The sequence below is a fragment of the Amphiprion ocellaris genome, chromosome 5, assembly GCF_022539595.1.
Source record: "Amphiprion ocellaris isolate individual 3 ecotype Okinawa chromosome 5, ASM2253959v1, whole genome shotgun sequence".
Lineage (NCBI taxonomy): Eukaryota > Metazoa > Chordata > Actinopteri > Pomacentridae > Amphiprion > Amphiprion ocellaris.
The window spans coordinates 29970730-29994882 of record NC_072770.1 but is presented as its reverse complement, the minus strand read 5'-3'; the positions used below and the strand labels follow the sequence as shown (position 1 = coordinate 29994882).

At 39.5% G+C, this 24153-nt stretch overlaps 2 protein-coding genes across 5 annotated transcripts in view; one reads left to right on the top strand and one right to left on the bottom strand.

Moving 5' to 3' along the window:
* Window positions 1–358: 358 nt before the first annotated feature.
* On the bottom strand, window positions 359–12353 carry LOC111574952 (macrophage-stimulating protein receptor-like). Of its 2 annotated transcripts, none has more exons than XM_023279794.3 (21): window positions 12193–12353; window positions 10187–11470; window positions 8418–8603; window positions 8200–8319; window positions 7925–8095; window positions 7630–7793; window positions 6876–7005; window positions 6641–6777; window positions 6329–6508; window positions 6075–6174; window positions 5681–5911; window positions 5352–5498; window positions 5086–5245; window positions 4861–4947; window positions 4468–4677; window positions 4300–4380; window positions 4032–4213; window positions 3777–3886; window positions 2953–3118; window positions 2726–2862; window positions 359–2484 (listed from the first exon to the last, which is right to left on the bottom strand). In XM_023279794.3, the coding sequence occupies exons 2-21, from the start codon at window positions 11384–11386 to the stop codon at window positions 2253–2255; spliced, it is 4131 nt and encodes a 1376-aa protein (XP_023135562.2). In that variant the 5' UTR covers window positions 11387–11470; window positions 12193–12353; the 3' UTR covers window positions 359–2252. The 2 variants fall into 2 exon arrangements, with proteins under 2 accessions (XP_023135562.2, XP_035808532.2); XM_035952639.2 differs by having other exon boundaries at window positions 4468–4674.
* A 3712-nt stretch (window positions 12354–16065) lies between these two features.
* uba7 (ubiquitin-like modifier activating enzyme 7) overlaps window positions 16066–24153 on the top strand; it is a 33283-nt gene continuing 25195 nt past the window's right edge. The window contains exons 1-16 of one of the 3 annotated variants that reach the window (XM_055010469.1): window positions 16066–16229; window positions 16362–16530; window positions 17145–17279; window positions 17450–17556; window positions 17657–17747; window positions 18076–18217; window positions 18404–18501; window positions 18585–18734; window positions 18821–18985; window positions 19120–19224; window positions 19333–19413; window positions 19840–19995; window positions 20543–20708; window positions 20827–21023; window positions 21832–21896; window positions 23419–23629. In XM_055010469.1, the coding sequence (XP_054866444.1) occupies window positions 16183–16229; window positions 16362–16530; window positions 17145–17279; window positions 17450–17556; window positions 17657–17747; window positions 18076–18217; window positions 18404–18501; window positions 18585–18734; window positions 18821–18985; window positions 19120–19224; window positions 19333–19413; window positions 19840–19995; window positions 20543–20708; window positions 20827–21023; window positions 21832–21896; window positions 23419–23629 (2085 nt within the window). In that variant the 5' untranslated portion in view covers window positions 16066–16182. The remainder of the gene's footprint in view (window positions 16230–16361; window positions 16531–17144; window positions 17280–17449; window positions 17557–17656; window positions 17748–18075; window positions 18218–18403; window positions 18502–18584; window positions 18735–18820; window positions 18986–19119; window positions 19225–19332; window positions 19414–19839; window positions 19996–20542; window positions 20709–20826; window positions 21024–21831; window positions 21897–23418; window positions 23630–24153) is intronic. The other 2 variants (XM_023279788.3, XM_023279787.3) reach the window with 2 other exon arrangements.

Here is a 24153-nt window from a genome sequence, read left to right as displayed (position 1 = left end):
ACTCTAAAGTATAAAACTGTCAAAATTGTGAGAAAAGCTAAATTACAGCTATTAAAAGAACTGCAAAAAATGTTTTGATACTATTCCAATGTCTACTTTTCAGTAGAACTTTCTTAATTCTCAAAGATGATGCCAGTCCTTCTTATATCATTTCAAGGTTTGACTTCAATGCCAGTATCCTTGTTGCATGCCAAACGGTATTTTAAATGCCAGCAGCTTCTTCCAATCACAGACACTGCACTGGCAAGTTAATTATAAGATCACCCTGCAAGTTGACACTATTTAGAAGACAAATCTGTCATTTCATCTTCATCCTGTGCTGTCTATCAATACTTTGTATAAATTATCTGAATTCAGATTAATTGTAGCCAGATCTGGTTTTATTTCTGTGGAGCTCTAATGATTTTGAAAGCATGGACACTGTAAATGACCAGTAACATTTATACATACAAAATGATTTCTGCATGTTTCAGTGTAACTTGAATAAAATAACATTTTATGCAATGGCTGTTCACACAAAAACATCCATGGTTTTGCTGGTCTGTTTTGTCTTTTGCTTTGTTTGGAAACATCTCCTCATTTCAAAACCTGAAACTCTACCTCAACGCAACCAGAGCTTGTCATTATTACCAGCACCTTTTCAGTACCTAAAGGCAAGGGATGAAAAAAAAATCTTTTTTTAAGATCCATAAATTATTCATAGAGTATTACAAATGCTAGATACACAGATTAGGCAGAAGCGTGCAGTTTTTACTCTGGCTGAGCTGACATCATTCAAACCTCTAACAGTGTGTTTGTATTCCTCTCATCTACCTGGCAAAGAACAAGAGCTGTGCTGCCTCAGACCTGTGTCACTGCATTCAGCCACGTTTTCATCTTTGCCTTTGATGAGGCACTTTCATGAAGAACTTTTGTACCCTCTTTTTTGTTGCGGCATTTTTGAACAGTTATGTGTTCAATTTTAAGTGAGTGATTTTTCAGGTGGAACTCTCTTGTTTGCTATTCTGCAGCAAGTATATTTTCTTAAAATTTAATCAGGATCATGTTAAGTCAGAGACATTTCTATTGTCGACATGATGTAGAGAAGCATGCGCAAACAACCATTTGCTTGTATAAAAACTCTCTTTACAGTACAAACTAGTGCAAGGAAATAATGAGATCAGATCACTCTTGGATTCAAAGAAAAGAAATGCAGCAATATCAAAAATCAAGTATGTGAGAACCAAATGCATTCCGTCTGGTAGAAAGTTTGTCTGTCAACATAAACCAGCTCTTTGGCTCAACCATATTGCAATGTCGGTATGAAAGTTGAAAAATTAGTGCTTACATTAAAAACTACCCCGGATTGTCTGATGTGGTGTGAAGATAATTTCAATTGCATGCAGGAAGCAAAGAATCTCCCAAAAATGTGCCATATGTTGTGCTGTGCTGCTTGAGTCGAGAGACTGAATTTAAGAGTGAGTCTGGATGTCTGAGTTTCAGATAAATATAGTTGTTTGTGCGACACCTTTGTGTGGAGATGTCTGCTGTTGTGCAGAGCTTCACTGCCGCAGCAACTTGTGTTCCTTAGAAAGAGGAGTTGGCTGCCCTCTAGTGATAATTCCAGGTGCTGAATGTGTTTCTGAACAGCACAGAAAGTTTACTGCAAAATTCAGTAAGTGCAGAGCTTGTGGTACCAAGAGCAAAAATGGCTCTAAATCTGTGTAGCTTGAGTTATTCTGCATCCACGTGTGATGTCCCCTTGTATTAAGTTTGCATTGTACAGCATGTATGAGAGGACATAACATACTGTATCCTCTTATGACAAGAAACTTGAAATAAAGAAGCGAAATTGTTGAACCCTGAGCACAAGTCAACATTCATAGACCCTGTCTAACAGTTTACCATGCTGACATACGTATTACACCATATTCCTCCTCATCCTACACTACAAGTATGAGAACAAAAGCACATTTTACATTCATTTTGTCTCATTCACACGTGCTTCGGAAGGTTGATTAAAGCATCTCTACACACTGTCTCTGTTTTGCTACAGATTGTAATAACCAGGATGGGAAGACTCCAATGTGATTCTGTCTCCAGTTCGAGTTTCCAGTGTCTTTTAACTCAGTAGTCAACTGTTCCATGTACTCGGGTTTGTAGACATAATCAACAATTTATCTGGCGAGGTCAGCTGTCTCTGTTCTTGCATGCTTTCCAACTCTAATCTGGATACTGCGATTTTTGCCACAGAGTCTTGTGTCAAAGCACTTTCAGCCGGAGGCATGACTGTCTGTATCCAAGTCCGAGGCCTCAGCCTCATCAGCAGATCCAGTCAGGGCAGGATAAGGCCTTGGCTGGTCTATGTTGACATAGGTAACCTTCAAACTGATGTAGTGCTCTCCTTCCAGGCAGGACAGGATGTGTTGTACTTCTGTAACCAGGCTGTGAAAACCTGGTCTGTGCTCAGGCTCCGGGTCCCAACATGCCAGCATGATTGAATAGCTGTGGAATGAATAATTATGCAACTGAGTGAATGAGCAGGCACATAAGTAAATATGCAAGCTGGTGAGTAAACTCCTCAGTGGTGCCATTGTGAGCTGACATATAGCAACATGGTCTATACATGCATTAGTTATACATGTTTACAAGATCACAGGGTAAACTAGATATAGATGTCATGATAGCTGTGCTTTAAGAGTCATTATGTAATGGGATATTTATAGTGTGCCACTACGATTCTTACAGAGTATCTGGGCAAAACTGTGGCTGTGGAAGCCGACGTCCCTTCAACAAGTAGTGTGTGATGTCATAGGGGTCCACATCTGGATATGGACTGGCACCTCTGGTTAACAGCTCCCATAATAAGACGCCATATGACCACTGAGAAACAGATGAGCAATGTATTATAATATACAAATACAATACATATAAAAATGTTTCTGTTGATTTGACTAGATTAAGCACACTCACCACATCAGACTTGGTGGTGAACTTCTGTGTTTGCAGGCTTTCGATAGCCATCCACTTAACTGGAAGCTTTACCCTCTTGTGATCTTGAATGCTGTAGTACTCCTTGTCATATATGTCTCTGGCCATGCCAAAGTCAGCCACCTTTACTGTGTATGTTTCATCTAGCCTGCAAAGATCAAACATCTTAAGAAAGGATCGTCTCCCTCCACAGTTTTTCTCCAAATAACATTTCTAAAGGTGTGCTCAAGGGGAGAAAGTTACATCTAAAGCTTCACCAAATTAGAAAATCGATGTTGATAACCTGTGATAATACCATTAGATTTTTTCTTGCAGAGGTGGGATAAAGAATACATTTAAAAAGTCAGAAAATCAAATGTGTTCTTTATTTTAATTTAAAAACCATCTGAATTAGTCCTTTCATGGCCATGAAGAAGGGAATCAATTAGTAGCTAACAGAGATTTAAAAATAAATGTCTAAGTTATCATCATACACTACTAACTCTTTCCTTACAAAGTAAGTTGTTAAATTTTGTTTTAAAACAAATATGTAATTATGTTACAGAAAAATTACAGGTCCAAAAAAACTGCTGTGTTCACTGCCATTATTTGTTTTGCAACTTTGTGAAGAATCGGAAATAATTTTTCATCAGTGTTTCTGTGCTATAAATAGTTTACTATAAATGGTATTTTCGAATATTGTTTTCATACTACCTCAAAATGTGGCTTCCACTTTCTAACCAACAATGAAATAAGCTCTTGCAAGAGAGACAAAGTCTTTCACTGACTCGTCACAGGCCAGTAATTCGTGTGTGATTCACACTCACATGCAGTTACGTGCAGCCAGGTCTCTGTGAACAAACTTCTTCTGGGCTAAGTACTCCATGCCTTTGGCAACCTGAAGCCCAAACCCGATTAAGTCTTTCACTGTGGGGTTCTGTGAAGGACAAAGAAATGGTAAACAAGCTGCACATTATAAATCCAAGAACATTATAAACTGGTAAAAACTCTAGCCAGGCTAACAGAGAAGATATTCACAATCATGACCCATCTGGCTTGGCAAGTTTCATTGTTAAATTTACCCTTTTCTCAGAGCGGATGAAATGGCGCACATCTCCATGCTTCATGTATGGCAGAACCACCAGAGGGAGCCCTTCTTTGGGCAGCATGATGCCCAGCAGAGAGAGTATGTTGGAGTGGTGGAAGGCTTTCATGATGATGCCCTCTCTGAGGAACTGATCCACTTCACCCAAATCTGTGATCCCTGTTAATTAAACACATAGTCCCATAACTTTACCAGCCAAGAGCTCTAAAATGAGGATTTCCTTTATAAAATAAGTATTTACTTACTGTTCAGTGACTTAACAGCACAGTGGGTCTCTTGCTTATTGCTGTCTATCAGGTATCCATGATAAACTGTCCCAAAGTGACCTGTGTAAGAAAGGAAAAGCAACTAAAAGGATGTGTGCTTAAGTGTAAAGAAAGTAAAATTCTGACAGTAGACGAAAGGAAGCCTACCTTTGCCAATGATCTGGCTATCCTCAATTCGGAGCATCTCAGCAGGGATCAGCACATCTTTGACCTCTTCAAGAAGGTCAGAACTCAAGCTGACCATTGAGATATTGTCCCGTGGCATTAAAGGAACAGCAAGATGATCATAGCTGGCAGCGTACAATAAACCTTGGAAAGCCATTCCTCCTGAGCCAGAGGTTTGACTGGATAGATCTACTGCAATGCACAAAATAAAATACACAAGGGAGAAAAAAAAATTGACTGGATACAGTCAATTATACCTGACTTTGTTGATGTTTTATGTTTATATGAATTAGGTAAGCTTAATAGAAATTCAATACTGGAAAAACTGTATCATTTTTGAGTTTATTTAGGAATTCATGGGTTTGGATGTCTCACCTCGTCTGTAGTCACCTGTTGGGGAGGTATGGGTGCTGCTCATGCGGCTGCGTGACAGCATTGTTGATAGACGATTCTCTATGTTGGCTGAAAGGATGTATTTGATACATATAAATCACTGAGCAATAAACTACAAAAAATATACGGTAAAGATGACAGAACAGAATGCATTAGGAACAAACTAGGTTTGTAGAAAGCATCAAGAAACAGCAGAATGTTTCTCACCTCTCTTTTTCTTCCTCAAATGAATCATCACTAGTAATGCAAGGCCAGCACCTACTACCAGTGCAACAATGATGCCCAGGACAATGCCTGCAATCACAGTGTTGCTGCTGTCGTCATAGACTACTGTACCCACATCGTACACCTCTCTGTTCACAGACACCTACAGTAGTGAAAGACATGATGACTCTTGTTAAATGCATTTCATCTAGTGTCATTTTGCACAGGTGATTTGGATTAAGAGATTATTTCTAAGCAGACTTTCTTACTTTGACAGGCAGCCCCTCGCTGGGGATCACCAGGCCTTTAGGAATCCTGCAGGTCAGCTCATTTAACAGAACCTGAGCGTTGCAGGGCACACCGCCAATGGTCATCGTAATCTTCATACATGAGCTCACTGTATTCAGTTTACTGTGCTGTAAAATATACAATGTGTTAAAAGAAAAGTGGTCATTGGTGTTTTGTGTACAGTAAGATATTTCACAGTGCAGATGTAGCATTAGCTATGATATGCAAGTATCACGGTTATTGACATTTTAATACAAGCAAATGTTCAGAGCAGATTTTTGAAAGATAATTTAAGAGTTTGCAAACATACATGCAGAGAAACTTCAGTGTCTCCTGGTTTTAGAAGTAAAACGTTGTCATCATTTTCAAAGGGAATGACTTTGGCATCAGGGTGGTAGTCAAAACGTCGCTTGAAGAGGTTATTTTTTCCATCAATGTGAATAGAAATCACTCCTGGTTCTGATTTTTCTTCTGGCGTTTCTTCTGGAAAAGCAGGAGCCCAGCATTCCATATGCGTAGTATTTGTTGTGCCATTGCAGACCTCAAGTGAAATGAAAACAAAACAATGTACTGTGTGAAATCACATACAGAAAGTATTTGCTTCATTCTTCTTCTCTACTCACAAGACAAAGTTTAATGACCTGGTTTGAATTGAACTAAGTTGCCTGAATAATGTATAGTAGAGGTTAAAAGCATCGACTTACTTGTTGTAAAGTTTCCACAACAGGATTTTTGGGAGTGTACTGAACCACAGTTTTGTAGGCAGAGTCAAAATTCTGACCTTGTATCAGCAGTTTGGAGCCTCTGTACGGCAGCATAAATGAACATGTTAATACAATTAGTATTCCATTGATATCATTTATACAGTTGACTTGTCTCTGTCAACATCATCTCATTTTACTAATGATGTTGGACGAATTTCTCAGTTATATCGCTTAATTTGAAGTCAGTTTCTTACCTTTGGAAACCGCAATGTGGACGCACAGAGTTTACAACAGGGTTTTTCTTGTAGAGGAACATCTTAGTAGCAGTCACTTGAAAGTTGTCAATAATGATTTTCACAGGTACAGGTCCAACAGCTGCTGCAGTGGCTGTATAGCAGACGATTGAAGAAAAAACTCCAGTTTCCTCAGAAACTCTGAAAACAACAGGAATTACAGTAACAAAAAAAGTCATACTTATGTGATATCACATGTTCAAATGACTGTCTGAACAGAGTGAAATGAATGTGGTGGGTAGCAGTAATGGTTAAATATTTTTTGCTGCTCACGTTTGAATGCTGCACTTTTTCTCTCCAAAGTACACATCTCTTTGTTTCCCAGAATTAAGATATTTTCCTGTTAGTGTAACTGTTGTTCCCCCAAACATGGGTCCATAGCCAGGGTTGATTTCTGTGATGGTGGGTTCCTGTTTCAGTGGAGATAAAATATATATCTGTATCATTACAATTTATATAACATAATAGACATCACTTAAATAAACTGTATAACACTTGTCATTCTCACCACAAAAGAGAAGCCAGACATCTGAGCTGTGCCTTCGATTGAGTAGCGTCCCTCCACTTCCCCCTCATGCACATGCAGAGTGATGTTGAGATTCTGGCTGGGGTTTTTTTCATGAATTTTGCACACTAGCCTGCATTCGGAACACAAGGAATAATGTGTCTTTGAATTCTGAAGATATTCCAGTGAGGCAGGTGCTTGTTGGCCACTTGACAAGAACATTTACAATGTTTCAAGCATACACAGGACAATGCAGCAATATTTCTGTCATATAAACAAGTCTAAAAATGTCTTTAAAAACTACACATGCTATTGTTTATCTACGATGGTTTTTATTCGATCAGATAAACTGAGGAAATAAATGTACCAAATAGGTCAAGGAAGTTCTCCCTTTTCATTAGATACTGAAAAATACATTGCCATGAAGCTGAAAGCAGGAATGTTTGTCACTGTTCGTGAAAAGCTGTGTGATTTGAACAACATGGTTTACAAATTACTGCAATATGTTAAGAAAATCTGATGTATGCAACCATCAAATGCCCCAATTTGACATCAGTGGAACACATTACTGAAGTCTTCTGCTGATCTGTCTGTAACCCACAATGAAATCAGTATTGATTTGTTCAACCATTGTGTGCGATGGTAAAATCAAATCTAGAAAATTGCACATCTTATTATTGTGTTCTGTATATTTAAAAAAAAAACATAATAATTTGACCAAAAATTGAAAGAAAAATTCTGCATGTGTGCTACTCACTTGTCATTACTGCTCTTCTCGGTCAGGATAGAACACATGGCTGAGCCCACTGTGATAATGTGGGTTTTGCCGCCGATGATGGCGGGTCTCAGAGGAGACTGAAACTCTGAACCGCACAGCGTCAACTCTGTCTCACCACCAGCAGGAATTGTTTTTGGGAAAAACTGCAAATAAAAGTTTTGTCATAGGACAACAGTGATCTGTGTCTTAGTACAATCACTATGATCAACTTTATGACTCATTCTGTTTAAACTTTGTCCAATAGTTAATCAGTTACACCTAGCTGCAGATCTACCTCGGTTATGACAGGTGTGCAAGAGTCTTTGCTCCACTCTGAGGTGCACTCATTCTCCCTTAAGCAGCTTCCCGAACACCAGCTACAGTTCATGAAGCGTGGAGCCGTCAAACACATGGAGCATGTCATAAAATGTGAACACCCAGGTCCTGCAGAGGGTACTCTGAACATCTGGATTAGGGAGAGAGTAAGACGAGGGCGGGGTAAGTTAGAAAAGAAAAAAAAAAAACAGCCCATAGTTAAGCAGTACTTGCCGCAGATATTACAACATGTACCTTATTTCCAACCACAAAAAGAAGTAAATCCTTCGAGTAGACAGCTGCTGTCCTGGACACTGCCGTTTCTCCCAGCGAATAATTGGCAAAAATAATTGGTCTGTACAGTGTAAGAATCACCTAAAGCAGGGATACATCATAAAGAGTTTCAGTTTTGGTATTCACAGTGTTCAAACTCACTACCACCTCTAACAACAACACCACTGGCATCTTGTTACCTGCAGTATCCTGCCATCTGAGGTGCCAAAATGTCCCAGAGTATGATTCCCAGTAGTGGTGACCAGGACTGAGGTGAACAGGACATTTCTCATCTGACTGTTGAAGAGATCGACTCTGTAGTACGGCTGTGAGACTAGAGTGGCCTTGGCAGTGCATGCGTCATTCTCTTCATTGCTCTGTGGAAGCTGGAGAACCACATTTACACTCAGACAACAACAGGAAGTCTTAAAATTTCAAATTCAGCTCATCTCTGCATCTGCCTCAATCAGCACAGGGCCCCTTCTAAGCAGATATAGAGGGAATATATGCATGCATAAACTTGTGTGTGACAAGAAGCAGGACCGAGAGAATAAACGAGACTCCTAATTCATTCATTAAAAGAGGAAGTGCTCCAGCCACTGCTCCAGGCATAGTAACATGCTGAGAGGGAAGGTCATAAAACAGCAGTGACTCCGGCTCTGTTGACTTGGTGACTGTTTCTCAGTGCATGTTGTCTGCTGCTGAAACTGGACTTTCTATACTTTTGCACACATATACAACAGTGGATGACAGTGTGTAATTGACTGGGTAGCAGAACATGAGTCACAGTGGTTGAAAGAAGGTGTTTACTCAAAAAAGACAGGATAGGTTAAACTAACGGTAAACATTCCACTACAAAGTAATTGGGCTTACCTGCCCCAGCATGTCCCAGTTTGCTTCCCACTTGAATGCTCAAAATTAACACAATTTGATCCTTTCAGTCACTTTTAAAGTTCAGTTGTCATGCTTGAATGCACACAGTATACCAGTTATTATATGGCACATACCCAATTCTTAGAAATAGCGCCTATAAATTTTAAAGACCACTTTATGATTTTTTTCCCCACAGCATGTACTGACTGAGTAAAAGTGTGTTCTTCTGCCTGCCCTTAGCTTGTTCAACATTTATCTTATTTCCCACTCAACTGAAATGTGCAAAAGACAGGCACAGCCCAACACTGACCCTCCCCTTTAAAATTCCTCCTTTTTTATCAGCAGGATTTATAACTCGTGTTTGTTGGCATGCATTCCTGTAGGTGTGCACACATCTGTGGGAGCTCAAAGGACACAGAATGAACTCCATAAAGGGAGTAAACCACACCTTTATTTTTTTTCTGTCAGGAACTGAAGCCAGATTCCAGGTGTTTTAAGTGGTGAAGTCTGCATGTCAGCTTTTTAGGATTTAACCTACCAAGCTCATCTTTACACTTCAACACCTTAACTTAAGCATTCTGATGGGTTTTAAATGAAAAACTGAAGAAATCTAAAATACTCAACTTAGTATCATGAATTAGATTTTAATCTTAGAATATACATATCTGATTGAACTATTTTCATATCCAAGTTTTGTAACGAAAGCAGTTTCCTCTGACAAAGGCAGAAACTTAAGACTGAAACAGAGCGGGGAAATGGTGTGGCAATGTGCAGGTCACGTACTGACTCATCCACCCCTCCCTATTCTCTCATGTGGCCCTGCTCTTTCTCACTCACACACACACACACACACACACACACACACCTTCCTCAAAGCTGACACGGATAAAATATGCTAACATGTAACATTTACTTTGTTGCCGTATCTCTTCTAATACACTATCCTTTATTCCTCAAGACATAAAACTGTGAGCTCTGCTGCTCTGATCACAGGTGACTTCATTACACAATGTTTGTCTGGACAGGTCACTTCCCGTCTGGGTGTAGAGTGACCTTCGTACTGCTCTGATGGCATTAAAAAAAAAGTGTTACTCACTTCATGTGGGCAGCTCTCACATGGCTGGAAGTGACAGAGACCTCTGGACAGCTGCTCACTCCCTGACTTACAGCAGGCCTCCACACCTCGGTCAATGGCATGGTTTACTTTAGTCAGAGGAAAGGCGCACAGGGCTGAGTTTTTCTGAGGCTGACCACGCTCATCCACCTCTGCAAACACCCCATAAAGAATGTCTTCAGTCTCGTGCACCCTCAGCTCATCAGCCAAGTCTTTGCCTGCTCGCCCAAAATATGCCGCCTGTAGTCCGTTATACACAATGTCCCTGAAAGCCTCTCGCCGTCTCCTCCTCTTTGGTTCGTACCGACACTCCAAGACCACTTCCCTGTACATCCACATCTCTGGAATTAAAATAGGCAGTCGTCCCAGACGAGTCTGAAAAGTCGAGTTGCTGTTGGAGGGATTTTCCCTCTGCAGGGACAGAAAGTAGACATAGTCCTTGGTGGAAAAACTATATATGTAGTCAATGCTGTAGGAGTCACGCAGACTGGGGAGCACTGTGACGTTCATGATCATATCAAATCCATCTTCAGTTGAAAGAGGTCTCATCACTGATATTGACCTCCTTGGATACCTCTGTGCCAGCCTGTCGTTGACAGAGGCTGCAGTGAAGAACAGTGATGTGGTTCCTTCCTGAACGAAGGTGACTTTGGTGCCAAGTGGGCTGGCCAGACAGTCGGGACAGTAGGTTGGAGAGTTTCGCTCTTTTTTGTATAAACACTTAGTCTCAGGCTTTGGATTGCCAATGTCAATAAAGTAACAGATCCCATGCCGAGTGCTTCCACAAAAGTACAAGTATGGCAACAAAAATTGATCAGGATCCAAAAACAGAACCTGGCTGTCTGTATTCACTGGATCTTCAGGGTCAGTTTCTATGTCACATACCTGACAGGTTTCACACTGAGGACTGCCAACAGGTCCAGTTTTCAACTCCCATGTTTTCTGCAAGGAATCGTTAACTGCTACTATTACATTCTGGCAGGCAACATAAAGCTCTGTTGGCTGAACTTGCGAGTTCACTTCGATGTTCTGTATAGGTTTGTCTGTTTGGAAATGGGGCAGGGAATATGTCACAGTGAAATCCACCAGCCAGGGAGGAGAAGGGGGACATTCTTGCTGTCCTGAGGCAGTTTGTGTTTGTATCCATAAGCATACTGTCAGCAAGGCAGTCAAAGTGACCATCTCCACTTCACAGTCCACTGTGATCCAGTGCTACCTAGAAGATACCTTACTAAATGAGCGCATTCTGGAGAACCAGCGGGAACCCTGTGAGAGAAAACAGAGAAGGAATGTTGAGAGTTAACAGACAGAGAGCTATAATATCTGAGCCTCACTTTCAACAGAGTTCACTGCTTTTGAGGAGGAGGTGGATATTGTAAACATTTTAGCTTCCTTATTCGGAGAAAGACAGCATGAGAAACTAGGGAAAATGGTACAAAGCACCAGCTGCTGTTTTCTTTTTGAGTAAAATGACGAAGCAGTTGCAACCCTTCGTTTTTAAGAAAAAGTAAGCCTATAAGTGTGCATGTAAGGAAAGGATGTGAAATTTACTGATCTATAGAGCTGATAAAGCCAGTGGAAAAAAAGATAAGTTGGTAGGGTCAAGATAAAATCTAAAGTAGGCAAGACACAACTTGCTGCAACACACAGAGCAACTATGGAAATGTTTAGGCTGCCAAAGCAACACAGCAAGTAATAACTACACTATATATGTAAGTGCATAAAGGTATAATTCTAACAATTAATACTAATATATATGATTCTAATTATATGCATTTTGGAATGAAAGCTACAGTCATCTACTGGCTACAAATGATCCAAATTTTTTGTTTTAAAATAAACAGAATTGATTCTTTTGTACTGAATATAACTGTTGAACATGAATCTGAACAGTTGATTAGCTGTGAATTACAGCAAGAGGAAGCAGAGTCATTAACGTGGATACCTAGATAATCAGTCTCTACAGAAGTATGTGAAGTAAATCTTACCTTTCTTTACAAAAAGGGAGGAGTGTCGGTGAGATTTGTCCAACAGACTCAAACTGTGAATTCTGTTCCACATAAATGTCCAATGAGAGTGAAGCTCTACTCAGTGTCCGCACTCACCTGACAGTACTACAGTAACACCGAGAGTTTAAACTGGCAGAGAAACACTTTCTGCCACTGAGAGAACCGAAGCTTACAGACCAGTACAAAACTGCATCCAGCAACCACCTTCAAAATAAAAGCACCGCAGTCAAAGTCATTGTGGGAGTGAGTGAACTCAATCTCTCTCTAAAAAAATAGATAGATAGATAGATAGATAGATAGATAGATAGATAGATAGATAGATAGATAATGGTTTGTTATTGTCATTTGTTAAAGAATTGATGGACCTGGGACGAGAATTAAAACTTTACTATAAATTTATTATCACTGATACTTATGTTCTTCACATTAAAATAATGTCAAATCTGCTATCACCAGGGATGCTTTTAGTACATTAGTGAAAAGTTCAAGCTAAATAGCGAGAATTCAAGCTTATAGCTAATACAGCATAACAATAATACCTTGACATGAAGTCAGACAGTTGGCCTTTTGAACAGGTAATGATACGTTTTCAGTGCTGGGAAGCTATTGTGTCTTTATATCAGATGAACATAACGTGTACATAAGTTATCACAAAGCTAACACTGGACATGCTAGATGTTCATCAATGTCTGAGGGGCTTCTTATCCCATATCAGAGGGTGTCTTCCCTCAAAAATCCTACTCTTACACTTTCACATGACAGAGTATCTATAATTTTCTTTGTTCAAGTAAATGGGTAACACTCCATGTGACTCTCTGCAAACAGTAAAAGGTGTCTAGATTTGTATATATATATATATTCTTATTTTTAAAAAAGAGGCCTATTTGTTAGCCTATGTGCTTTAGTAAAAGGGACCAAAACAATTAAACACTGAGATCTTATACTGTATTAAGAACTTCTAGATCACAGGATGACATTTAAGGTATTTTTAAGTTAGTTTTTTCTTTATTTTTTGTCAATGTTTGTGTGTTTGTTGTGTTATTTTCATCTTTATCTATATTCTGCTCCTAAACCTCTAATGCTAGGCTACTTGTACTAGGTCCACATGTTCTCAGCATCCAGGATTTATTTTTTTAAAGTTTAAGACCAGAAATGCCTCGTCACTGTGACTTGCTTGACTCTGATACTCCCTGAGTGTGTTCTGTCCTGTCAAGCCGCACCCGCAACAAGGAAGTATGAAATAGTTGCGAAATCTGTCTACTTCAAAACATATCTTCATGGTTTCCTTCCTAAGAGTCACATCACATCACTAACTGCAACACTTTTCCCTCAGGCGTCATTGTGTTAAATCTGGTGGAAAAACTTTCTCAGGATTTGCAAACAGCCTGATCTATCTATGTCTAGAGGACTTTTGCCAAAAATGCATTGCTTTCAGATGAGGAAGAACGTTACTCTGCAAATGTAGGCAGCTACAGCCAGGAATGAGAAGAATGTACACTCTCTCCAGACACATCATCTTTTTTTTCTTCACATACAGGAAATGAGGGGAGAGGATTGGGAATGACATACAGTACAGGTTGACTGGAATCAGCACTTACGTGGAATGTGCACCACAACCAAATGCAAAATGCTACTGACATAAAGAATGACATAGGCCTAAGTTAGCTTTGTTGAATGTTCAGCTGAACCCTATAAAACTGGTTATTAATCTTTATCAGTGTCTAAATAAAAATGTTTTTTATCTATGACGCATTACAGATCCAAAAGTTAAACATCTACCACTGAATCCAAAGTTCAGTAAACACACTCTGTCATTCCTTCAAAGGGAAATACACTGTAAAACGCCACTCTTTACACTTCCACTGCTCCAAACCTTGAATAAAAATCCAGTTTTAATGTTATTCTGTGGAGAAACTGCACAATACTGAAACAAGAAAGCTATATGTTTTAATGGAGTCAACAAGGACTTGTACAACTGAGTCTGTAGATAGTGAGAGACTAATCAAACTGTCAAAAACAACAGTGGTGGGACATTGCATTTAATCCTCGAGCTTGCATCTGTCCTTGTGTAACTTACTGACTACTTGATTCACAAGACAAACAGACATCCACACAGTATACAGATCCACACAATGTAAATTTAGATGTGGTCCATACAAGGAATATTTTGTGTTGTCCAGACATATTTTCATGTCTGAGATCAACTTCCCAGAGCAGATGCAAAAATAAACGGTCATAAAATGGTCCACAAATTTTCCCACAAGTTCTGCAAGTCGTGAAGGCTAAAATGCTGTTAAAGGTTGTTCTGTTGTTTAAAATAATATTGCTTTTTATGTTTGTGTGTCAATCAAATTTCAGATAAAATACGAAGAAAAAAACACTGCATGGAGTGACTTTGATTGTGAAAAAAAAATCAACGTTGTACAAATGATCCCATTTACATTTTTTTTTTTTTTTTTTTTTAAACAAAAAGGTCCATGTTCCTAAATGTCTTATTTTGTCTATCAGTTGTATGTGATCATCTTTGGTGTTCAATTTGGAACAACATCCCTTAGAGAAAAATCTTTGACAGTAATTCACATAAATAATAAAAATGATTGTCACAGATTTTTCATTGATACTATGTGTCACATGTAATGGGTGTAAAGATAAGAGAATCTTTACCTTCCATTGTGGAAACAACATAAGCTGAACTAACTAATGTCTTGAAATTTTTATTTTTAAGTAAATCAGAAGCAGATTCTTAACAAAACAGTACCTCGACATGACAGTGATCTTAAATTTTCTTAAAGAGTAGTATATATTACCTTATACTGCACTGATCATGCCCTTGCAGAAAGAGGAACAGGAGTTAAACAAGCTATTACTAGAAAACTAAACGGTGTCAGTCGGATTACAATCACAATCTGAAATATACAAAATGTTGTAAATTCTGCGATGTGTTGCGGTTGTTCCATAAATCATTAGGATATTGACACAGATCTCTTTTCTTAGCTCATGAACTTGCTGGTTCCTCTTTCACTCACCACAATGAGCCTAGTGGTTTGAGTCTTGCTGCCTCTACTTCATACATAATGATGAATCATTTCTGGTCACTCCTACACATGTACTACTTTCTTCTGGATGGGATTTTCTTTGACTCTTCACCAGTCAGAGATTGTTGTCATTAATGACAAACACATTAAGCAACAGTAGGGCGTATAATTGTTACTGTCACCATGGTAATTTTAAAGATCCCCTCCAGACATGGTTTAAGACGTACACTAGGCTATAATAACAGAATGTGTCTGACATGTTTTTGTTGTTTTTTCCTCCCACAAAATACAGTTCATGCCACTTGTTTTTTTCTACATTGACATCAGCACCTTCTCCTTAATTCAGAATCTATGAATATGCAAATATTGTTTATTTCATCTACATGACACAGACTTTCTCCTGCATTAGTTCATTCTCAGCGGTGTGAGAGAATTCTTGTGTAAATAGCATATTGGCCTTCTAAAACTTTTTTCTCTCAAATCCTACTTGCATTGAGCAGCAGGTATCTTTGAGTGGAAAGAGAAAAACTCTGAAAAACTGTTTTCAAAAGGTTGGATTTTGAACCCACTGTGGCTTCTGGAAACATATAGTAACATTTATTTTTATTTCAGTTAGATGTCAGAGAGTTTGCATAAAAAGAGAATAAATAAAGTGAAGTACTTGCAGAGATTGGAAATTATAATATAGTAAAATTTTTAAGATTTCCATTGGAGCGGTGGTTTCAACCCCATAAACAGTCCTGAAGCGCCCTCTAGTGACAGACACATGCATTTCTGGACACAAACTTGCAGGGATACATTATAAACGAAAGTGAAACACACTTTCAAACTCTTCGACTGTGTCACACCCGGTTTGCTTTCTGTTCCTGGTTCGGCCTGAGTTCGGTCTGTGTTGTTTTCGCAAACTGTTTATCTTTTATCAGTTTGGTGCAAAATGTCGGGAAACGGTAACATCGATGAAGGATTCTACTCTCGACAGCTGTAAGTACAACCTGGACGGACACTGTGAAGGAAAAATGACTCTCTTTCTCCTTACTTACGTTTTTGAGGGATCAGTTGAACTGTTGAAACAGCTGACCCACACACCCACTTCCGTTTCTTTTACCTGCACAGGTATGTTCTGGGCCATGAGGCAATGCACCGAATGGGAACAGCCAGCGTGCTGATAGCAGGAATGAGAGGTCTGGGAGTGGAAATAGCCAAGAATGTGATTCTGTCCGGAGTAAAGTCTGTCACTGTGCAGGATGAGGGCCAGACAGCGTGGGCCGACCTGTCCTCCCAGGTACTGCGTGATAGTGGGGTGTTTGACGAGATAAATAAACACACAAACAAACAAACATGAGGTCAGAGCTGTGTCTGACGTAGAAGGTTCCCATCTAGGTAAACAAGTCCCTACTAGAGCTTCCCAAACTGGCTTGCTCCAACCGATGTGCAATTATTGAGAGTTGTTTCTTTTATTTTGAAATGTTGTCAGATTTGGGATGAAATTGTAGTAATAATATTGATGCATAACAAAATATGGTCTTAATACCTATTTCATTCTAACTTAAGGTGTTACGTAAGTGACGAAAAATAGTTGTCTGTATTTAATTATTGTTCCGAGAAAAAGTGAATTTTTTTTTGTGAAAAAGAAGATTGGTATGAATGAATTATGTTTGAAATTATACATATAGCATTTTATTTTCATTTTCACTTTCAACAGCATCTTGTAATTTTGACATTGATGGTCATTCTTCAAATCAAAAGATTGTAAAAAAGCTCATAATGGTGTGTAATGCAAACATTGACATGGAAGTTGAAGTCAACTTGCTGCTATAGAGTGTGTGATACAGTCAACAACTACATAACAACAAGTAGGTGGATCCTGTCATCCTGTACTTTCATTTTTCCAACCAGTTTTTCCTGAAGGAGTCCCATCTTGGTCAGAACCGAGCAGCATGTTCCCTGCAGCAGTTGTCTGCCTTAAACCCACATGTGCAAGTGTCGGCCCACCCTGGACCACTTAATGAGGACCTGATTCTGAAATTTCAGGTGTGTCATTGTTTTTCCTAATGATATACTAAGATTTTATGTGGATATCCATTAAGGCTGAGATTTTAAAAAGTTCGACTTCCATCAAATGAGAAGCCTTCTACAGTGTAACTTTGCACACGCTACAAGGAAAACATGTCTCTGATGGGTGGGTCGCTGTCATTTCCCAGGTGGTCGTCCTCACTGACTCTTCTCTGGATGATCAGAGGCGTTTTGGTGACCTTTGCCATTCACGTGGAATTAAGTTCATTGTAGCAGACACCAAAGGACTCTGTGGGTAAGTAGGTAAAACAAAACGTCAAAAATGAATTCAATGAAATTTTATGAAGAATGGACATAAGGAAATGAGAAGTGAAAGCGTTGTGGTTCCTTTGCAGTCAGTTGTTCTGTGACTTTGGGAAGGAGTTTGAAGTCTTGGACCAGGATGGAGAGATGCCTGTATCAGTGATGATACAACATGTCTCCAAGGTACCATCTTCCATTTGTCTTATGCTACTGACCTTTCAGGAGGATCTCGACTAATCCATCCATTCACTGACAGAATATTTAAACTATTTGTGTCCAGCTCCAGTTGTGTCAGATAACTTTCACTCTTTCACGTAATTCTGAGTTGCCATTTTATTAAACCTGTATATCATACACTATACTGGAGCAGTTTCTAATCTTTTGGATTAACATCTAAACTTCCTAAACACAACTGTATTTCAAAGGCTTCTAAAAGTGTGTAAAATAATCTTATGTGGACATTATATTATTAGCATATTTCTGTTGGATTTGAAGGCTGACTTTATTTTAGGACAATCCTGGAGTGGTGGTCTGCACAGATGACCAGAAGCATGGACTCACAGATGGCTCTAAAGTTGTCTTTTCTGAGGTCCAAGGCATGACAGAGCTCAACAACATCGGCCCTGTGGAGATCAAATTCCTGAGTGAGATGCGTGATTTCTTTGTCTTTTACATTTTCATTCCTTGATTTTTGAGAGTTACAATACACGTCACACTCCTGATGACATTGTTTTCATGACATTTTCAACCTCTCTGAGGGACACCGCAGTATAATTTAACAGTGATGGCAAGAGTTCTCCGTTAAGTATTTGTATGCCATTTGTCACCTCGATCACCAGGCTCGTATTCCTTCAGCATTTGTGACACTTCAGCCTTTAATGAGTATAAACGAGGGGGAGTGGCGACTGAGGTTAAACAGTCCTGCCTGATACATTTTGTAAGTATCAACATATAGTTTTAACGTCATGTTTTGGAAAAGTGTAACCATTGTTCATGAAATAACTGCAACATGTATTGCAGAAACCCCTGACTGAGGCTCTACAGGACCAAGACCTGCTGAAAATGAATGACTTTGGAAAAATAGCACGCCATAAGACCCTGCACTTGGCTTTCCAGGCCCTCCACAGCTTTGTGAAGAAAGAACAACAACTCCCTCGCTCTTGGTCTCAGGTCTGTTAATTCATGCATGATATTGTCATGCAATACATACAGCAGTTTATAGTTGCATCTCAACGGTCTGTGATTAATTCATACAGTCAGATGCAGACTCCCTGCTTGCCATAGTGCGAGAACTGAATAAAGTCACACAGCTGGAAAACCTGGATGAGGCTGCGGTGCAAACCCTGTCCTACACAGCTCAGGGGGATTTGGCTCCTATGAATGCTTTCATTGGAGGTTTGGCTGCTCAGGAAGTTATTAAGGTGAGAGCAAGAATGAGCACCTGAAACATTTCATCTTTCGGGTTACATTTAAGCTCTGCTATCATGAATTATCTTTGTACTTGCTGCCGTATTTTACTGAGCCAACGATGTGTTGTTCTGTGATCTTCCTGCAGGCATGTAGTGGCAAATTTACACCTCTTCAGCAGTGGCTCTATTTTGATGCACTGGAGTGTCTCCCTGAAGAGGAGGATCGACCGGCAGAGAGCTCATTCTCAGCAGTATGTTTAAAGATTCTCTTAATTTATCAAATCATTCACATATTACCAAACAAACAGTCCAACATGCACTAGATACAATTTAGCCGCTTTTGTTTTTCCCTCTGATAGAAAGCCTCAAGGTATGACGGACAGATTGCTGTGTTTGGGTCAGCGTTCCAGGAGAAGCTTGAGAGGCAGAAGTATTTCCTGGTGAGGATGGATTTGATGTTTGTCCAACAGAGGGCACACTCTGCCCTGGAATGCAGGAACTCCATCTGTGTTTTTCTTTGATCTTGTCTGGTGTTAATGATGGCACATGCAGGAAATGGCTGTGATTCAGGTGGCATTTCCTGGCCGCACCGACCTCTTGGAAATAGGGGCCGTTTAACAGTGCCAAGCCCTCTCTCTGTTTCCTTTGACAGTGTTATTTTTTACTCTTGTCTACAGGCTGTACATGTTTGTTGAAGGAACACAGCATATGTGTTTCTTTTACCACAGTGAAAGCAACAGGAAGTGAAAAGAGATAACAGTAGATTAATGATTTTCTGCAACAGAGCTTTATTTTGATGGCATTTGCTTGAATTGCATTTTCTAATATAGTTTTAGTCTAACAGAGATGCTCTTTTCGTTTTCAAGGTTGGAGCTGGTGCTATTGGTTGCGAGCTTCTTAAAAACTTTGCCCTGATTGGGCTTGGTGCTGGAGAAAACGGACACATCACCGTAACAGACATGGACTTCATAGAAAGATCCAACTTGAACCGCCAGTTCCTGTTCAGGTCTCAGGATATTGGGGTGAGGAACCACAACAAATCATAATCTTCTCTCTGCAGTGAAGAATTCTGCAGAACTATAGCTCACAAGCTTGACCTGGTTAAGTGGAGTGGTCAGAGGGGTTTACTGATGGGACATGCTGAGAGTGAAAGTGTTTTGACAGTCTGGGAAAGCTTCTGTCAGATAACACATAACTGCCTTGTTATATCACTTGTGATTGTTTTGCCTTGTAGTTTATTTTGGGAGTATATCAGAGTTGATCTCTCATTCCTGAGTAAACAACTACCTAAACAACTTATATAACACAGTGAAATGCAGCTGGAGGGTATGTTGACAGGAAATCTTCAGCTGCTCTGTCAGTATGCAATGCTGAGTCTGCTGTTATACAATAGAAAAAAGTGAGGTATTCTGAATTTAGTGTCTTCGCACAAAGATCCAATAAAAATCTGTATTTTGATATTGAATATATGACTTCAGTTCTCCCTTTATCTGTAGTTACCACTGTTGTTTTGTCCAATTTGCTCAAGTACATTATCTCCCAGCCATTTGCTCACTTATCCATAAACAGAAACCTAAATCGGAAGTTGCAGCCAAAGCAGTGTGTGAGATGAACCCGCGGATGAAAATCACTGCTCATCAGAATCGTCTGGACCCCGACAGTGAAGGAGTGTATGACTACAACTTCTTCATGGGTCTCAATGGAGTGGCTGCAGCACTCGATACCGTGGAAGCCAGTGAGGACACTTAACTCTCAATTGAACTGTTACACTACAACATTAACGAAACGTATTTACCTGCATATGATCGTTGAAGTGCATTTTTAAGCGTGAAGCTCCTATTTTTGCCTCCCAGGGGTCTATCTCGACAGACGCTGTGTTCAGCACCTCAAGCCGCTGCTTGAGGGAGGAACTCTAGGAACCAAAGGTCACACTCTGGCAGTGGTGCCTCACCTGACGGAGTCTTATGAAGATGGCAAGTCAAGTTTCAGTGATGCCATCCCTCTGTGCACCCTCAGGAACTTTCCTCATCGAATCGAACATACACTGCAGGTACAAAACCTTCAGCTTTGTGTTCATTTGGTATAATGGAAATGAATTACATAAATCAATTTATGATGTCATTCAGCCTATAAACCTTCACTGAATGACCAGTGGCATAAATGGTCCCCTCTGTCACACAACATAAATAAATGTTTAAAATGTTCAGTGTTTTTTGGGGATCAAATTAATTCTGTAGTTCATTATGCATACATCTTGTCGACACAGAGGGGTAAATGTAGAAACATCTGGTTCAATATGGCAACACCACAAGCTTACAGACTTTGTTCAGCTGGTGCAGTGATTGTTTGAGCTGAATGTCAGCATACTAACATGCTGATGTTAAATAGATGTAATGTTTCCTACATCTCAGGTTGCTGTAGCTTGCCAACTTTTTCTGTTTAGCACTAAGCAGATGATATATTTGAGGGTGATAGGACTGTTCTGTTCTGGACCAAACTTCATGGTAATTCATCCAATTGTTGTAAAGATGTTTCACAAAAATACTTTTACTATATATACTAGATAAAAGTCAGGGTATCACTAAAGTCCGTAGGATTCATCCTCTGTGTTTGTACCTAATTTCACGATAGCCCATCCAATAGTTCTTCAGATAATTCCTTTAAAATAACCACATTTGTATTTACAACTCTCTGACATAACAGTGAAAATGTTTATTGTATAACTGTTTTGTTAGGTTCCACTGCAGTACATAAGTTTATCTTCTTCTGGTTGTTTGGTTTTTGCTTGTACTATATAAAAGGTCTTTATTATACTGATGTCATCATCTGTATAATTCTTGGCATTGCAATTGTTTCAGTGGGCCAGAGATCAGTTTGAAGGACTGTTTAAACAAACACCTGAGAATGTGAATCTCTTCTTGAGGTAAGATGATGCCGTCCTCATGTGATCTTCACTCACCTCCATAAAACACGTTTTGGCTCCAACAACTGTATTTGCTACTCCGGTGCAAATCTGTTGTCACTTAACTTTCTCATTTTATAATTCTTTTCCGCTCTCTTACAAAGCATTCCAGCAAGCTTGCAAAAGCTAATGAAGTGGCTGAAGCTCATTATTTTGCTTTATATATTAACAGGAAAACATGTGGTTGGCTTTTAGCAGTGAACCCCTCATAAAAATTACATAAACAGTCTGTCTTGCAGTCTGTTCTCTATAATGTATCATTCACAGCAGCTCCAACACTGTTTTCTACTAATAATAGATGCATTCTCTCAACTAATTAGAGGCTTTCTGGTTTAGAAAGATGTAATGAAATGAAAAAATAGGTAAATTAATGCAGAAAAAGTACATTAAAGGGGCTTAGTCAGTGATTATTGTGGTTTATAATTGTAAGATATGAATAATTTTTGAGGCTTTGACTTTGTTATTTTATGAAAAACATCCAATATACAGTGTTGACCATAAAACTTTGAGCAAATTATAATAGAATTAAAGATCATCAGTGATGGATTTCAGCTTTGAGGCACAAACTGTGTCTGAGCTTTGAGTCTCGGAGCCCTCCTAATCCAGCCATGTTTTGAGATGTCTCTGTTTGTTTTGGTGAGATTTGACATAATCCCCCTTCATTATACTTATGCACTTGTCTTTACAGAGAAGCATAAACTGGGACTAGAGCAGAAATGGTGCGTGCCGGTTTAAGCAGCCATTGAGGTGTCTCATATTACACAGATGTTAAGAAATAAGATTGGAAATATGCTGGAAATTTTCATTAAACTGGTCAGCTATGTGTCATAGTCCAGCACACTCTAGTTCCTGCTTAATAAGGTTATGGGAAGGAACAGTCAAGTTTTGTTGCGTCATTGTCTCACTTATTCTGCTCTATGCAGAACTACGACTTTAAATATTCCTGTTTAGACATGTGTAGCGGTAAACGCATGCAGAGGAGGCACATCCCTGTTTTTTTTCCACAGTGCAGGGCAGCGCATGCTGAGCTGGCAGAGATTAATGGTGCAAGAACGTTTTAGTTTAGAGTTGCTCTGACCAGTACATTACAGGCTTACTAAACACTTCCCTCCCTGCCTATCAGTCTAAAGGCTAGAGTCAAAGAAATCCCCTCTTGAGTCACTAACAAGACCACACTCCAATAGACAAAAATGTGTTTAGTCATTCTCTTGTGTGCTTGATACAACTAAGGGCAAAACTGTTTTTTTCCAAGGAGGAACTTCCTCATTTTTGCTTTACAGGTCAAATGTTGTTTCCATAGTTGAAATGACAGCCAAACACTATTGCAAATAACTAATCAAAGCTTTTATTGTTGTAGTTCTACTTGTAGAATATATAGTATATCACAGATTATAGTTCAAGATTTTATTTGTTCTCTTGTCTTTCTGCACAGCTTGTATGTATGTCAAAACATTAAAAGTACTTGCTGCACTGTTTACCGCAGGGATTCAGCGTTTGTAGAGCGGACTCTCAGCCATGGAGATGCTGAGGCCCTGGAGATCCTTGGAGGGGTTTGGAACAGCCTGGAGGGCATGGCAGCTGGAGGACAACGTCCAAGTAGCTGGGAGGACTGTGTGAACTGGGCACGTCTCAAGTGGGAGACTGTCTATAACAATGACATCCGTCAGCTTCTGCACTGTTTCCCTCCTGACGAGGTAAAAATCACATTAAATCAAAAATATCAACTCTCCCTCAAGCCAAATATAACCGTGTAATTGATTTCTATGGACACAAAGGGGCACTGTTGTGTATCTAAGGTCTTTCCATACCAGTCTGTTAGACACTGCAGTAAGGCATTTGCACAAAAAGAGTACCATTTAGTGGTGCATTTTTTCCACAGTTAATTTTACGGAGTGCTGCAGCATATTTCTCCAGGCTCAGAGACCACTATTAACCTTGTCTGTAACCCAAATCACTCAGAGCCCCTGCTGATAAATATCTCCGGGCTCTGAGGGTTTGTAATCTGTTGAAGCATGCAGACAGAGTGATGTCACATGTTGCCGTCACACCTAGGGGGGACACAGATCAACATCAACCCAAACACACCCTCACTAACCCCAGTGACTCGCCCTTTCTAGCATCATTATGAGTCCTGCAGGGTTATGAATATTCCTCTGAACAAATTTTTTCCATTCATGTCTTAAATATTCATACAAGTCCATTCCCTGTGTATTTCTTT